Below are 16,033 nucleotides of genomic sequence, written 5' to 3' on the forward strand. Positions count from 1 at the left end.
AGCTCCTGGATTGTGTTTAACCGTCTAAATAATAACAAACAAGTATAATTTAGCAATGACAATAAACAAAACAAACACTCACTTTATCCCAACACAGTTTCTCCTTTCAGTTACATTAATTAACCATTTACAAAGGAACAGATCAGATCACTACGTCCCCTTAAATACCGTCAACCATCACCCCTTGGTTAACAAGCATCCGCTTCTCCAATCTACGGATTCCATGCAGTTTCCCGTCCGAGTCCTTGATTTAGTGTACTGTGGCTCCGTCCCCTTTCTAGATGGCCGACTTCCACCTAACCCTGGGAATGAATTATTGGGCCAACCAGTCCAGGGTACTCTGTTCCCTTTATGCAGCTGTCTCGCAGGTCGGGAGGTAGATCTAACACCAAAAATCATTCGATCTCTGTCACACTTGCATAACAAAACAAATATACTCACTGTTTTAAAGGTGTCTGGTAAACAGTGTAAAGTATGCTTAAAGTATGCATGGCATGCTGGGTGAGTCATACAGTCAGGGGAGTGCACGTTTACATCTGGCTGCGCAAAGTCACTGATCTTCGCTGGGGATTCCAGAGTAAGCGTTACTTTAGCTGTGGTGTCCTGCGAGCTTATGAAGCAAAACCAGCAAGGACTGTTTCCCGCTACATTTGACCCTACTGGCCAGACGCCTGCAAGGTTGGCCTTTGTCCTCCAGAAGCCGGTAGCTCGCAGACATCTGCTCTCCAGTTCCTGAGTGTAAAGAGGCAACAGGCTTGGTTGTGGGGAATTGCTGCGGTGAGGGAATGTAATTGGACATTTTAAATTGGGGAAAACATTTGGGGTAAAAACCGCTGGTAGATACTGTGAAATTATTTGCTCAGTTAATACTTTTTTAAACAGACTACTGGATTTTATGCCAGGCAGATCTTTACTAAGATTGTTGTTTCACGGTATATTTTAGGTCTAGAGAAGTTACCCAAAGCACAATTTTAGGGGGGGTGGGGTGGGGAAGGTGATGCCTTTGTGAATGTAAGTTTTGCTGCAATATAACTAAGTGATGCCATTAGCCTCCTACTACTGAATGTTCTATGTGGCTGACAGAGTGACTCACTGGCAAGTAGGTTTAATGGAGGAGTCGGCTTGTGTCTCTATAGCAACAGTAAAACTATTGTTGGGGAATATTTGCTTTCTGCAGAGTGCACAGGAGGATAAAGAATGCAGTAAGCAATACAGAGGAATGGTCTCTGAGTAAAATTGATAGTGATTGTGAGGCACTGCAGTTTTAGACTGGGGTGATGCTTGTTCTCCTTAGAAAATACACTGAAGAAGGATGATCTTTCCACTCATAGGTATTAAAGATGAAATAAAATGGACCGTGGTGAATGTTTAGTTCATGAACAATTTAGAATATGTTTGGAGCTCAGACTCCATGCAATGTTAGAGAAGTTGGCATTCATAATGTTGGTACACAAAGGGCTTGATTTTAATGATCTAATGATATATATATATATATATATATATATATATATATATATATATATATATATATATATATATATATATATACGGTATATATATATATATATATATACTATATATACTCAGATAGCTCTAGGATATATATATATATATATATATATATATATATATATATATATATAATCTCTAGTCACTCAAGAGTGTGACCTCACCTGGAGTGTGGCTCACCGAGTCCTGTATGATCAGCTGAGTTCTCACACTGGAGTGGCTCAGGAGATAGTGTATGTGAGTTTGGACTGGAACCCAGTCTTTACCGGCTCTTGACAGCATCTGACTTCTAAGAGACCTGTGGGTAATGTTCCCTTTTCTTCTTTTAAAACACAGGTTGTGAATACAATAAAACATCAATAAAAGCAGCCCGCTGACTTGTCGTACTTGGATTGGATTATCCATGCCTGGAGGACGGGTGTGTTGAACAAGCCCCCCCCCCCCCCCCCCCCCCCCCCCTGGAGTTTACGCAGTGGATGGTTTCTCCCTTGTATGTATCCGAGGAGCAGTGTGGCTCGAAGAGCTGAGCTTTTCTGCTGGGTTTTCTCTCCCCCCTGGATAGAGCGACCTCCCAGTGGAGTCTCCAGGACCCCCTTCAACGATGAGCTCTCAAAGCCATTCCCCAGGTATAGTAAGACAGACTGCATTAGTTTTTGCTTGTTTTTTGGTTATGTGAGTTTGGCCAGTGGGTGCCACTGTTCTGTCAACTGTTTATGACATGTTTCTTTTTAAGAAGTGAACAATATACTTGCTGAGACTGGAGTTTTCTAGAACCTATTTTGGGTTAGGAAAGACTAAAAATATTATAGTCATGCAAAATAAATACGGTAGCCATTTGTTTTGATGTTCGCTACAGTTGAAGTGCTTGCAGATTGTTTGTTTAATGCAAAATAGGTAAATTGCAAACATGGTGCCCTATGCAAAAGTGAAGATAATTCACATGCATTCTGCTGCATTTTCATAAACACACAGCCAAGTGATCAGAGTCACCTGTCTTTTTCTTCAGTCATGTTTTATCATATTCAATATGATATTAAACTGTGGTTGCTTTCTCTTAGTTACGAATGGCCACTTTGAAGATGTGTAGCCTAGCATTGCTTGTCTCCTTGATGCTACTATAGGACAGAGCTTTGGCCCAGCAGTACTGTTCTATTTTAAACCCATTATTAAACCTTTAATAATGTTTATTTGTATTTGTTTATTTTTTTGTTTGCCACTCCTCCTATTTTTGTGTCATCTGCAAATTTAACAAATTTGCTTACTAAACCAGATCCAAGTCTAATCTAATACTGATCCATGTGGTCCTCCACTGGTTACCTCACTCCATTTTGAGTTTTCTCCTCTAATCGGTACTTTAACCACTCCCTAATCCATGTACATGCATTTCCTTGATTCCCTACTGCGTTCAGTTTGAGAATTAATCTTTTATGCGGGACTTTGTGAAAAGCTTTCTGGAAATCTAAATAAACCATGCCATATGCTTTGCAATTATCCATTGTCAATGTTACATCCTCAAAAAAATTAAGCAGGTTAGTTTGAGACAATCTCTGTTTTCTAAAACCATGTTGATTGTCTCCCAGGATACTGTTACCATATAGGTAATTTTCCATTTTGGATTGTATGGAAACAATAATAAGTTTGCATATAATAGAAGTCAGGCTTGTTGGTCTGTAGTTAGCTGGTTCGGTTTTGTTTCCCTTTTTGTGGATCGGTATTACGTTTGTAATTCTCCAGTCTGTTGGTACAACCCCTCTGTCAAGAGACTGTTTCGTGATCTTGGTTAGCGGTTTGTAAATAACTTCTTTCATTTCTTTGAGTACTATTGGGAGAATCTCATCCGGCCCAGGGGATTTGTTTATTTTAAGACCTCCTAGTCCCTTTAACACTTCTGCCTCTGTTATGCTAGTTATTTAAAACTGGATAGGAACAGGTCGACATGTGGGGTAATGGATGAATGTGGGTACAATTGTAAGCATACGTTTTTGTAGATTCACTGCTGTGACTCTACAGCACCACTTAGAGGAAATACTGTCAGGCTTTGCAATCCTCCTCTCTAAAGTACTTGCAGTAGTTACAGATAATGCTGCCAATATGTTGCTTTTGACAGAAAAGATGGGCTTAACTGCTGTGAGTTGTGGGGGACATAGTTTACAACTTTCAATTTGGAAGGGTTTGACAGTAACAGAGATTGATCGTGCTATCGGTGCGTCTCAAAAGTTGGTTGGCCAGCTTAGAATGGGCTCCACAGCACAGACTGAACTACATCGGCGACAAGAGCAGTTTGGTCTCTGCAAAGAAGTGCTTATGCAAGATGTACCAACGAGATGGAATGCACCTACTATATGATTAGATTGAGCGGCTTTCCAAACATAGATGGCCGTTATCTGCAGTACTGAGTAACTGAATAGTGACACAAGAAGTTCATAGCTACCGTGATCTCAAACCAGAGCATTGGGATATTTTAAAAGAGCTGCTTAAAGTATTGTCCTCAATGGAAAACACTACACAGTATCTCAGCAGCTAATTACGCTTTCAGCAGTTTTAGGGAGCGATTCACCTGCTGTTAGACAGACAAAAACTTTGATCAGAACTGGCCTGGAGAATCATTTTCTTAACAATTTCAATCCAACCTCTGTGCAAGAGGCAAACAGTTGCTCTCGATCCCCGATTTAAAATGTTTAAGTTTCTTTCTGATATCCAAAAGAGAACTGGAGTATAGATTACATGCACACAACCCAGAGCTGGTAAATACTACTCTACCTGGGATTTCAGGTGCTGTTTTGGATTTGGGAAGTGAAACATCGGCATTGGCTTCTGTCAGCAACACTGAAGCAATTACCACAGAAAACACCCGCCGTGGCCAACAGAAAGCAAAACACGACTACAGCAGTTTATTTGATGATATAGATGAGGACTTGAACACCATGAGTACGATATTTTTTTGCTAGAATCTGTTCAATGCAACTAAAGCAGCCTGCAGTTTCCTTGACATTTTTAAGAATTAGTCACTGTTCCTTTTTTTCCAGGTTGACTGGGGTTCTGGTTTAAAAATCAGTTTGAAATTAGATGCTCATGTGTGAACCTAAGTACTGTAGCTTCTGGCTGCGTTGCCTACTGAAACTGTCTTTGTTTTGTGACAGACATGTTTGTTTATCCTTATCTGTTTTTGTATTTTATTTTTGATATCCCTTCTATGCCAGGGGCCTTGTTTCGCTTGCTCTCTGTCATCTGTTTTTTTCTTCACTCTGCTTCATTATTGTTCCAAAGGGCTGTCATGAATGATGTGCAGAGCCTCAGGCCAGGATGGAGGTACAACTCAATCTAACTGCAGTCACTGCACAGTTATACCTTAGGAAATCCAACGACATGGCAGCGCTGTTATTGTATCAATCCCAGCGTATTTACCATAGCCAGGTTGATGTACAGTGGTTTGCAACAGTCCTTGGCCAAAGTGAGCTCTGTATATGGGTATAACTTTATTCATGGAGATTTCACTTGATAGATTTTGTGGTTTGGCTCATAGGTTTGTACTTTTTGCATTTTTGGGCCAGCAACAGTGACATTTGACCTTGTCCAGAACAACAATCCAGTATCTCTGGAACAAACATAATTTGTAAAATTCAAATATTTTAAAGTGTTTGCAACCTTTTCCAACTTATACAACCTGTCAAATTTTCTAGAAGATATATTCATGTTTTTTTCAGAACAAACAAACAAAAAAAAAAGTGAAAAATTACAAATGTTCTACATTCCAATTGCTATAAAATTATACAACATAAATTGGAGGATTACATCATGATTTGTGGAAGTACTTCTAGCCATGGAATGCTTTGTGTTTCTTGTGATCAAAATGTGATTAATGACAAAACCAGCAGTTACATAAAAAAATGAAACTTGTAAGTACCTTTATAAATACAAATCTATGAAGTAAATAGATACATTACATACAGCACCTGCCTGCCAATGTGTTTTGACCTTGTACCACACTTTTTATTTTGAGAAATATGTATTTGTTCAATTGCTTTCTCTTCCTACAATTATACATTGACTAGGTTACTCCTCCTACTCATTTCAGTGGGTTATGTGATTTTATAGCCATGGCAATATGTCTTGACATCGCCACTATTCTCTATAGCTATTGTATAATCGCAATATGGCGCTCCAGGGTGTGTGTCGTTGTGGTTTATTGTCACTTTTCAGGCTGGGTGAAGACACCCTGCTGCGCCTCAGGCCTGATGTGTGGCGATATTCCCACAGTGATACTAGGCTTGAGTCCACTGTGGATCATTTGTTGTATTCAGGGTAAAAAAAACCCAGTAGCTGTGAAGATGACACAATTCATGGAAGAAAGCAGACAAGGTTGCCTTTTGTTTGTAGTTGTAGCTATGCACACATACGTCTCTTTGTGGTTATTTAATAATACCCAGCACCATATAACCCATTCAGTGTTATATCACATATAACACTGAATGGGGGGGGGGGGGGAAACAAAAAAAACCTTAAGCCGTGTTGTACATTTGCGGGACACTGTGGCTTCTTAAGGATTAAAGGTTTCTTAACAAATGTTCTTGTGATTTGCTTGGCACTGCACACAGGCTTAGAACACTGTAACTAACACCCATCATTACTACTCATTGCAGCACATGCAATTGAACAACCAGAATATAAGCAGATGTTTTGTCGAGGAAAACAAGCATATAGTAAAACAAAAGAAAAAATACTGTGGTTTGAACTGACTTGCTGTAGTATTAGGGGCATTTCGCTGTTTAACAGAAATGTCCACGCATCAGTTTGTAAGTTTCAATCACTTCATCGGGACCAGAATTTGAGTGGATTATGGTGCTTCCAAAGACTGTTAAATAATTAACGTGGAAAGTTATAGATTTTATAAAACAAAATTATAGATTCCTACTGAAAACTCACCACTTGAACTGAACAGACAGCTGAAGTGGCATTAGGGTTTAAATGTTTGCCACGCATATTAAACCAGCGTGCCCCAATCAGGTTAAAAGTTGGGAACATTTTTGGGGTGTCTTTGGGGAACGTTTTAGTAAAAAAAAATCTGCAAGTTTGCCTGTTTCGTAAAGTACAGATTTGAATAAAAAATTAGAGCCAGTAGTATGATGAAAGAGTTGATTACTGGAATATATCAACAGTGTGTACAGAATAGAATATAATAGACTAAGAAATTGCAATGAATAATTAATACAGTAAGTGGTACGACCTGGATCAGTGGTACTCAACTCTGGCCCTCAAGAGCAAATCCAGTCCAGGTTTTTACTCCAAGCAGGTTCTAATGTAGTTAATTGAAGCTGCTAAGAGGCAATTAACTAAATTAGGACCTGGTTGGAATAAAGACCAGGGCTAGAATATATCTTGAGGGCCAGAGTTGAGTACCACTGAAATACAGTCAGATAAGGAAACGTAAAGTATATTAAAATTATTTTTACTGTATTTGGAATAATGGACGGATGTACAGATCGTGAACATCCTTGAAATATCCCCACAATCTGATACTCCAAATACTTTGCTACACGGAAACAATTTAATACACTTTTTCCAGATATATGCAAAAGTGCAAGTGCGACGTATGGACAAATCTGCAGACAGACATATATTCCCAGAATCCACTACAGTATATCCCTGTCCCCTGTGGGGGTCAGTAAGAGAATACTGATTCTGCAGTGTGTCCAGAAGTGGCGTTGTAAGTAGGAGGCAGTTTTTCCTTTGGGCTAGACAGCAAGCAACGTTCCAGATGAAGCTGTTTGTTAGAAGGGGCTGATTTGTGACATACAGAAGTTTAGTTTTAGTTTAGTTTACTCACTTTGTGCCCACAGGGCCAGCACAGGTACACAGGTGATTTCAGAAGTAACATGGGCACCAACTATGTCACATATACAGTGTAGTCACAATAATTGTCTCCAATTTAATATTTTATTATACAATTATCGGCACGTTTCAAACGCTGTAGATAGAGAAAGGTGACTTACAGTAAAGTGCAATCAGTTACCAGAACACTTTATTGGATCAGCTCTCAACAGAGATAAAGGGGTAAAGGGGTACCCTCCTCCAGCATCATTACTTTAACAGCAGTGAGTTTACAATAGGAACTCGCTCTTTGCTAAAGCTGGAAGCAGCTGCACCTGGCAAGAGTTCTTCACAAAATAAGATTCCGCAGATTCTAGACAAAAGCAAACAAGACACTGTGTTCCCTTTTGTGATGTGGGAGGTCAAGGAGTTTCCTGGCATGCGGCAGGACATCTAGATTTATGAGAGTACAGACGACCAGTGCTGTACCTGCCATCATTGTTTTGGAGAGATGGGGGAAGAAAAACAGGCAAATGCTCTGTACTAGATTACTAGGCTTCAAAACAAAAAGTACATTGTTTTCCATGGTTATTGTGGGTCCTTAAATGTAAGAATTGATTTCATTGGGTCTCAGCTAGGGATTTGCAGATACTCTTTCTAAAAAATTCCCTTTTAAGATTTTTTATTTTATGTTATTTATTTTTTAATAAATGAACAAGCCTATTAATTGATGTGATCATTTCACAACAAGAAAAGCCTCTTTTCCTCAACAGTTACAATTGAGTACCAATTAATGTCAAGTAACTTCCACTTTCCGAGTTGAAACCTGTTGGAAGAACATGTTCCTTTCATCCAGGGAACTGCCATTTTTTCCGACCTCCTGCAATACTGAGGCCGTATATTGAAAATATGAAAGAAAAGCAAGACCTATAATCACATATAAAATATGATTAATTTTAGTTAGATAGTAACTACATTTTAGTTTCCTTGTTCAGCAAATGAAAGTATAGGTCTAAAAATGAAAACCCAGGAATCTTGTGTTTATAATTAGGAGCTCGTTTTCATATGATTGCCACATGTTTTCACAAGAGCTGGTGAGTAGGTAACATTCTCTCTGCAGGGGATAGTTAACTAGTGCCCTCAGCCTGTGTTTGAAAGTGCTTTCCCCTTGTAGTGATTAATTGCTGGCATGCTGTGTGAAGCAGATTCTGCGTCAAATAAACCGTCATAAACAGCAAGTCGCCTAGTTCAAACATTAACAGAGAAGCAGGCTGCACACGGTCTGAAGCAAGGCCAGATTCATGAAGGGACAATTACTAAGCTTTTTCCCAGCGCAAAAACAAGTAAACAACCCCACTGGGGTATATTCTGGGGATATTCCTTGAACTGCAGTGACTCCATTTATGGCTTTGGGTCAGGAAGGAATACAGAACCCCCTGTCTGTCCATATGCCATTCTTAGGCTACATACTGTATGCACCACTTACATGTTTACATATTTGTAAAGAACTATTATTGATGTTGGTTGGTATATAATTTAGCACTAGTTAAAGAGTATTAGAATCTGGGGACATATTGAGCTGCCTGCATGTCAAATATTTTTTATTTATCTATACTTAAAATAAATGAACATTGCAGCTATAGTGCAAAAGAGACAGTTGTTACATTTTAGTTTAGACTTACCATGCATGTCCAGTATCCATAATGTTAAAACAAACCAACCCCTCTCCCATTGCATGCAGTTAAACAGCACAAAAGGATGTCGAAGGTCAATCAAACAGCTGCTCCTGATCACTGGGAAGTACCGGAGGGGTAAGGCTCCATGCCCACTTATAAAACCCACCCTTAAAAATGTTACACACCTTCCTAGATTTTGAAGTGCCCCTTTGAGATAAAATCCAAACCTCTATGGGGTAGGGAGGACACAACCTTCATACATCTTCTGAAATGTATACAATTGTATCTGCAGTTGGCTCACAGGCAGTTTCCCCCAGCATTCAGGGAGGCACATAGCACAAGTACACTGCAGGAAATGGAAGAGGGGAAGCTGTCTTGATAACGTATATTGTGCTGTTGGCTTGCTGAAACTATAGAACAGTACATTCTCTAAGTCGGATTACGTTTGTTTAGAAGTGGAGGCAGAACTCTGTTCTAAAGCTTAAGCAAAGTATAAGGAACTGGTGAAATCTGGAAATTTCCTTTTACAAGATTAAGAGGACATTTCATGGAAAGCTGGTGCTTGTCTGTCTGTTTGTATAGAGGTGTGCGTCTATATACACCACAGATTGTGAGGCTGTTTACACTGAATATAGAAATCAGCCCAAGCAGATGCCTCTAAACAGTGCCCCAAGTAACAGTGATACAAGCCCACTAGTGTGTTACACTAAATATAACTAGGGAGCCACTTATTCAGTTGTGATGAAACTTTGTAAGTTCATTCTTTAGCACATGTCACTGAGTGTGTCAGAATCTGGTGATATAAGGGGATATATTGTTGTACTACGTCTTTTTTTATTTGTTATTATTGGCTTCAGTAACTGAATGAAACCATTAGTTCCACAGTTTAAAAAAAATAAAAAAATAAAAAAAAAAATAATCAAAATTTCCTAGGATTTTCTGTAAACTGAACTTCAGTAAAAGGCTGAAAGCTGCGCTGAGCAGCAAGTTGAAGGTCCCTTACAATAAAACCGACTGACCTGTTTGAGTCGAAACAATCCCATAGATGCCAGTTATCGAGCAGGCAGTTTGAGGCCTGATGTTTTCTCTGGTATTAAACAAGGGAATGCACACAGCCATTGAAAACATTTGTGAAGGACAGGATTTACAGCAGGCCTGAGTTTGCATGGTCAGTCCAACACATTACTGAAGCTTTCCTTCTATTCAATGTAATAGTAACGTGCTCGGAAGTTGTCGGAGCCTGGCCAGCGGATTACTGAGCATATTAGTTTGCAGAGGCACCATTGTTGTAAAGTGACTCGTAATCTTCAAAGGCAAGGCTTAGCTAACTCCAGCGTCATCAGAGAAGATTTTAAAGGAGGGAGGGGGGATTAGAAAGCATTTTAATATTTGCGTTCAAAACTCAGGTTTACCTTTAGTGGTGAAATTGTTGTCTTATTCCCTGATTTAAAGGCACAACCTACTTCATTAAAGCTAAATCCTTGCTTTAAGGCCACCTCAGAAACACTTACCATCAAGCTGTGACATGTTGCAACATCCAAACGCCATAACCTTTATGGTTTTGTTTGCAAGGCAGGAAGTGACTTCAGTAGGTTTTGGTGGGTAAATGGGCTCTGTTGACAGTAGATCCAGCCAAATCTAGTATTGTCTGTCTGTATTGCCTGGATTCCTGGAACAAGCCCCAGTCTCATTCCAGGGATTTGTTTTAACTCTGTTGATAGGACAAAGTACAATACAGGTCTCAAACATCTCCAAGTACATCTGGTACACCAGAGTGTAACTATTAACTTATCCCCCTGTAACACTCTTCCCAGTGGGTGTAGGCTAAGCCTTACCACATTTGTTCTATTTCCATGCAGATACCATATTTGTGGGGAGGAACTATCTTTAAGCAAAGATGAAAGCATTCAGATAATTTAGATGTGTTGTGCACATAGTTAACAGGGTGTGGCCGTCTGATTTAACAGAGAACATCCTAATCTGCATAATATGATATTGCCTATGAAGCCTGACTTAATGCCTGCCGCTAAGTGATGGTTTCACAGTCCCTGATTTGATCAGTGCTAATTTTATTGGGAACTCTATGTTAATTTACAAAAAACAATTCCATTGTGCTTTCTTTTTATTTATATATATATATATATATATATATATATATATATATATATATATATATATATATATAGGAAACAGGGAATTGCTCCAGATATTGATATTGCTGGGCTAGGATATTTTAAGGACAGCAAGATATGTAAGGATTTGGAGGGGGTTGGGGGATAAAAGTAAATAATCCTCTGCCTTTCAAAAGGGTTATACAACAAAATACCAAGGGCTAACAATCTGTATCCAGGATGGGAATTAACTTTTCCAGGCACTAATCCACAGATAAGCAGAGACATAGAAACAACCTCAGTGAAACGTCTCTATAGATCAGCATCTGCATGAAGATTCAGAATATTGTGTGACCAGGAATGAAATGCCTCCAAGTACAAGGAGGAAGGGATTGTGTGTCGTTTAAGTGTGCTGCAGAAATGCATCTCTAGAAATTGAATGCTTGCTTGATTTAGCTTGTATCAGACTATTGCTTTAGAAGTGGGAGACCAATCCTACAAGGTATGTCCCTCATAAAAGTGTAGTAAAGCATAGCAGTAGTGCAACCACACGCAAGCGTGGCAATCATTGGGAATGGAATGGATAAAAAAAAAAAAGAGAAACACCAGCCATAACACTGTCAATAAGGAGGATTTGATGTGGCATAGGCTTGCATGACTTTATGGTAGAGCACATGACCATTCTACTCTGAATGCCATCTCTATTTCCTGCAGCAAAGCCTGTTTTTCACAATGGCGCATACTGGAGAGGCCTGCCATTTGAGGCTGTTGTTATGAAACATTGTAAGTGTTTGCAGTCTTGGATAAGGAAGCACATGACATCCAAACTCTTACTGTACCAGAGCTGTGGAATAGTGAGCATATGGGTCACAACTTGTACCTGCTATTCCAACTGGTGGTGTTCTGTTTGAATTAATTCAAATTTTGTTTTCCATTGTCTTCAGGACAAGAAAAATAATTACAAAAGAACAACGCCACATTTGTTAACATGCTTCTCCTATTCGGTCCACTTGAAATCATATGAATTTGTGGCCATTATTTTAAAGTGTTATCAGAGCTTTGGTTGAGTCGACTCTAGAGAATAGGCAGTAGATTTAAAAATCAGAACAGTAGATTGCAATTCTATTTATCTCAAGAGATTCTAAAGTAAGGATTTTTTATGGTGACCGTTGGTTTCAGGCTTTACTGTGCAATAATACTGAGCATGTGAGACTTGTCATAAGACCATCTGCTTGTTGTTGTAACATCAAATTGAATGTTGAGCATGACCTCAATCCACAGGTTAACCTTTATTCGTGAAAAGGTCATCTAATTGGACCCATGTTACAGGCAAGCTGTAATGCAGGTTGCTTAAAGAAGCATTCTTCATATACAGGAGAACTAGGCAGAAAAGATGCCGTTGTCTTCAAACTCCACTGCCCTACAGTGACTCTGGAGCTGGAGGAGGTGGGACCCTATCCTTTTGACAGGTCACATGATTCAGGAGTGTATGTTTCATGGCTTGCCTATTGTATACATGGAAAAAAAAGAACTGGCTAACACTGTCAACAGGGTGTAGTGCTGCCACGGGCATGCAGTACACCACTGGTTTAGTATGATGAGTGTGCAAGCTGTTTAAATTGTTCTGAAGGGATGCCTGACCATTTCTGACCCAACAGGAAAGTGGGAATCTCCAAAATGCTCTTCATTTTGATTGTTGAACTTTATTAATTGGTTCGGTCTCAGATACGGAAGCATCCTATCAGCGCTCTCTGAAAGACTTGCAGCCTTGCCAGTCGTGACTGAAACCTACTCTCAAAAGCTTTTGTTATAGAATACAAAATATACTATTTTCCATATTTGTGGGCATTGGTGTGGATGATTGGATTTGGTGGCATTTGTGATTTTAAAATAGCAAAGAAAACATTTTGAATACAGATCATTTTGAAGTAGCGGTGTGTTTCTGGAAAGTGAAAGTAAATCAATTGGATTTGATGGTGAAGAGAATGCAGGATATTTTTGGCTTTTCCAATGAGTTTTTATTTATTTTTTAGCCAGGGCTGTATTTTCAGTGCTTACGCTCCGAATTATTTACATGGTGTTACGCAATTTGATAAACACAGCTATTTAATAAAAGACAGTTGTTAGGGCAGAGCATCAGAATTCTTCCAACATGAGCAATGCAGTTCATGTATGTAACTGCTGCTGCACATGTGGAGCTTTGTTTGTTTGGTTTGGAGTGGTGATAATGTGTGCTGATCCAAGCGGACCAATCCTTTAAGGTGGAATGGAGAGTAAATGGATGGTGTGGAGACTGGTGAAGGGTTCTAGGTGCGGTACGTCACATGCCACACCAACAAACATGTTAAACAGTCGATGGGGATTACTAGTCTTACAACTGATTTCCACCCCACTTATTATCATTTCAAATAAAAACATTTTCAACAAATAAAGGCACAGTGTACAATTTTTCCTGTGGGTATACTATGCATTTACCATTGTTTACCATGGATTGTCATGTGATTTTAAATTTGCTTTACTGTACCTCTCGGTGCTTTGCAATGCTTACTCGTGCTTTACCCACTTTGCTATTTCCTTTACTATGGTCAGCATTTATAAGGGACACTACAAGGTGAATACTTCATTTTGCACCATTCTGCACTAAACCTTTTACATGCATTCTTAGCCTAGACATTTCTGATTGCATTTGACTAAACCTTCACCTTTATGGTGTGATTATTATGCAATTATGAGGACCCCCTGTATGTGCATGCTGTGGTTTGGCAGATACCCCACTAATATTAGTATTAACTACTGTATTCGGAAATTTCATCAATATGATGAACCTGGTTTATTGGCTGTTTATACTTCCACCATCATCAATCTCACTATACTTCAGAAATGATCCACACAAACCAAAATAGCCATGCTTCAAAGAAAGACAGTGGTAGTAAGGTGTGCACATGCATTGAAACAAAGCAAACTGCAAAAGGAGGATCGTGATGCTTTGACCTTTTTAAAGTGCACATCGACCTCCCAATTACAGAGATGAAAGCTTACTGGACCTTTACCCTGCAGTGTTAATGGAAGCCCTTTTAAAAGTCTTTGATAATTGCATAATTTGCCGTCTCTTTACCAAGGTAGATCAAAAGAGAACAGGATAGGATGAAATACAGTCTTTCACCTGAAGCACCTGATCACTTCAGTTGGTTTACATGTCTGTACGTTTATCTAAACTAAAAAAGGAATTGCAAGGTGAAGAAGTCTTTCTAGAAAGATGGCAACCAAAGTTAAAACTTTAGTGTTTATAACAAACAACTATTAAAACACACATATCAAATAATTCCAATAGAAAATAATAAGTATATGCTTTACATTTTATGTTATATCTTCTAGCTACAGTAGCAAAGCATGACATCGGGTAGAAGAATTCAGAGTCGGTTCTAGACCTTCTAGGAACCGGGTTACCTGATTCCTGGGAAGGGTTAATTACACTGTTTTTGCCTCTAAAGCACTACGAATTAATGCGTGCGTGTATGTGGCTGTAGGTTGAAATAATCAATTCTTGTTGTACATTTCCTAAACAACTGTTCATTTTAGGTGTTTTTTTTTTTTTTTACAGAGTAGTTCTCACTAGTTTGGCCACCATAAATAAGTGTTGCAAGAAACTGAGCTTCATGTATTCTGCTGGTGTTAATATACCTGATGAAGATATGTTAGTGTCGAAACACGGTGTTTGTTTTACAACTACGTCCTTTTTTCAATCAATAAAGAGATTTTGATGAAGAGTATAAACGAGTAGGAGTCAAGTATTTAAACCTCTTTAAAGCAAAATGATGAATTTCGTTTGGTAAGCCATTTAAATACAGTTTGGCTGAAAGAAATTTGAACGCTTGTATTGCTGTAGAGACTACTTTCATTGTGTGTGTGTGTATGTGTGTGTGTGTATATATATATATATATATATATATATATATATATATATATATATATATATATATATATATATATATATATATATATATATACACACACACACATACACACACAGTATATATGTATATACAGTGCCTTGCAAAAGTATTCAGACCCCTCACCAATTCTCTCATATTACTGAATTACAAATGGTACATTGAAATTTCGTTCTGTTCGATTTTTTTTTTTTTTTTTTTTTAAAACACTGAAACTCAGAATCAGCTATTGTAAGGTGACATTGGTTTTATGTTGGGAAATATTTTTAAGAAAAATAAAAAACTGAAATATCTTGCTTGCATAAGTATTCAACCCCCACACATTAATATTTAGTAGAGCCACCGTTCGCTGCAATAACAGCTTTAAGTCTTTTGGGGTAAGTATGTACCAGCTTTGCACATAGTGTCGGAGTGATTTTGGCCCATTCTTGGCAGATTTGCTCCAGGTTGTTCAGGTTCGTTGTATGACGCTTGTGGACCGCAATTTTCAACTAGTGCCACAGATTCTCAATGGGATTAAGATCAGGACTTTGACTGGGCCATGTAGGACATTCACCTTTTTGTTCTTGAGCCACTCCAATGTTGCTTTGGCCTTGTGCTTGGGATCATTGTCCTACTGATAGGTGAATTTCCTCCCAAGCTTCAGTTTTTTAGCGGACTGAAGCAGATTCTCTTGCAGTATTTTCCTGTATTTTGCTCCATCCACTCTTCCTTCAGTTGTAACAAGATGCCCAGTCCCTGCTGATGAGAAGCATCCCCACAGCATGATGCTGCCACCACCATAGTTCCCTGTAGGGATGGTGTATCTTGAGGCGTGGACAGTGTTAGGTTTGCACCACACATAGCGCTTTGAGTTTTGGCCAAAAAGCTCTATCTTGGTCTCATCTGACCACAAAACCTTTTCCCACATCGCAGCTGGGTCACTCTTATGCTTTCTGGCAAACCCCAGACGTGCTTTCAGATGGTACTTTTTGAGTAA

General features: G+C 38.9%; 1 protein-coding gene across 7 annotated transcripts in view; it reads left to right on the forward strand.

Annotated features, from left to right (window-relative positions):
• The window catches only part of LOC121322676 (histone deacetylase 4-like), a 243,626-nt gene that overhangs the window by 13,487 nt on the left and 214,106 nt on the right, over positions 1 to 16,033 (forward strand). For 6 of the 7 annotated variants that reach the window (XM_041262877.1, XM_041262871.1, XM_041262870.1 and 3 more), the window contains exon 2: positions 1,846 to 2,135. The exons of the other annotated variant lie outside the window; for it this stretch is intronic. In XM_041262877.1, the coding sequence (XP_041118811.1) occupies positions 2,111 to 2,135 (25 nt within the window). In that variant the 5' untranslated portion in view covers positions 1,846 to 2,110. The remainder of the gene's footprint in view (positions 1 to 1,845; positions 2,136 to 16,033) is intronic. 7 annotated transcript variants of the gene reach the window in all.

This window comes from Polyodon spathula, chromosome 11 (assembly GCF_017654505.1).
Source record: "Polyodon spathula isolate WHYD16114869_AA chromosome 11, ASM1765450v1, whole genome shotgun sequence".
NCBI lineage: Eukaryota > Metazoa > Chordata > Actinopteri > Acipenseriformes > Polyodontidae > Polyodon > Polyodon spathula.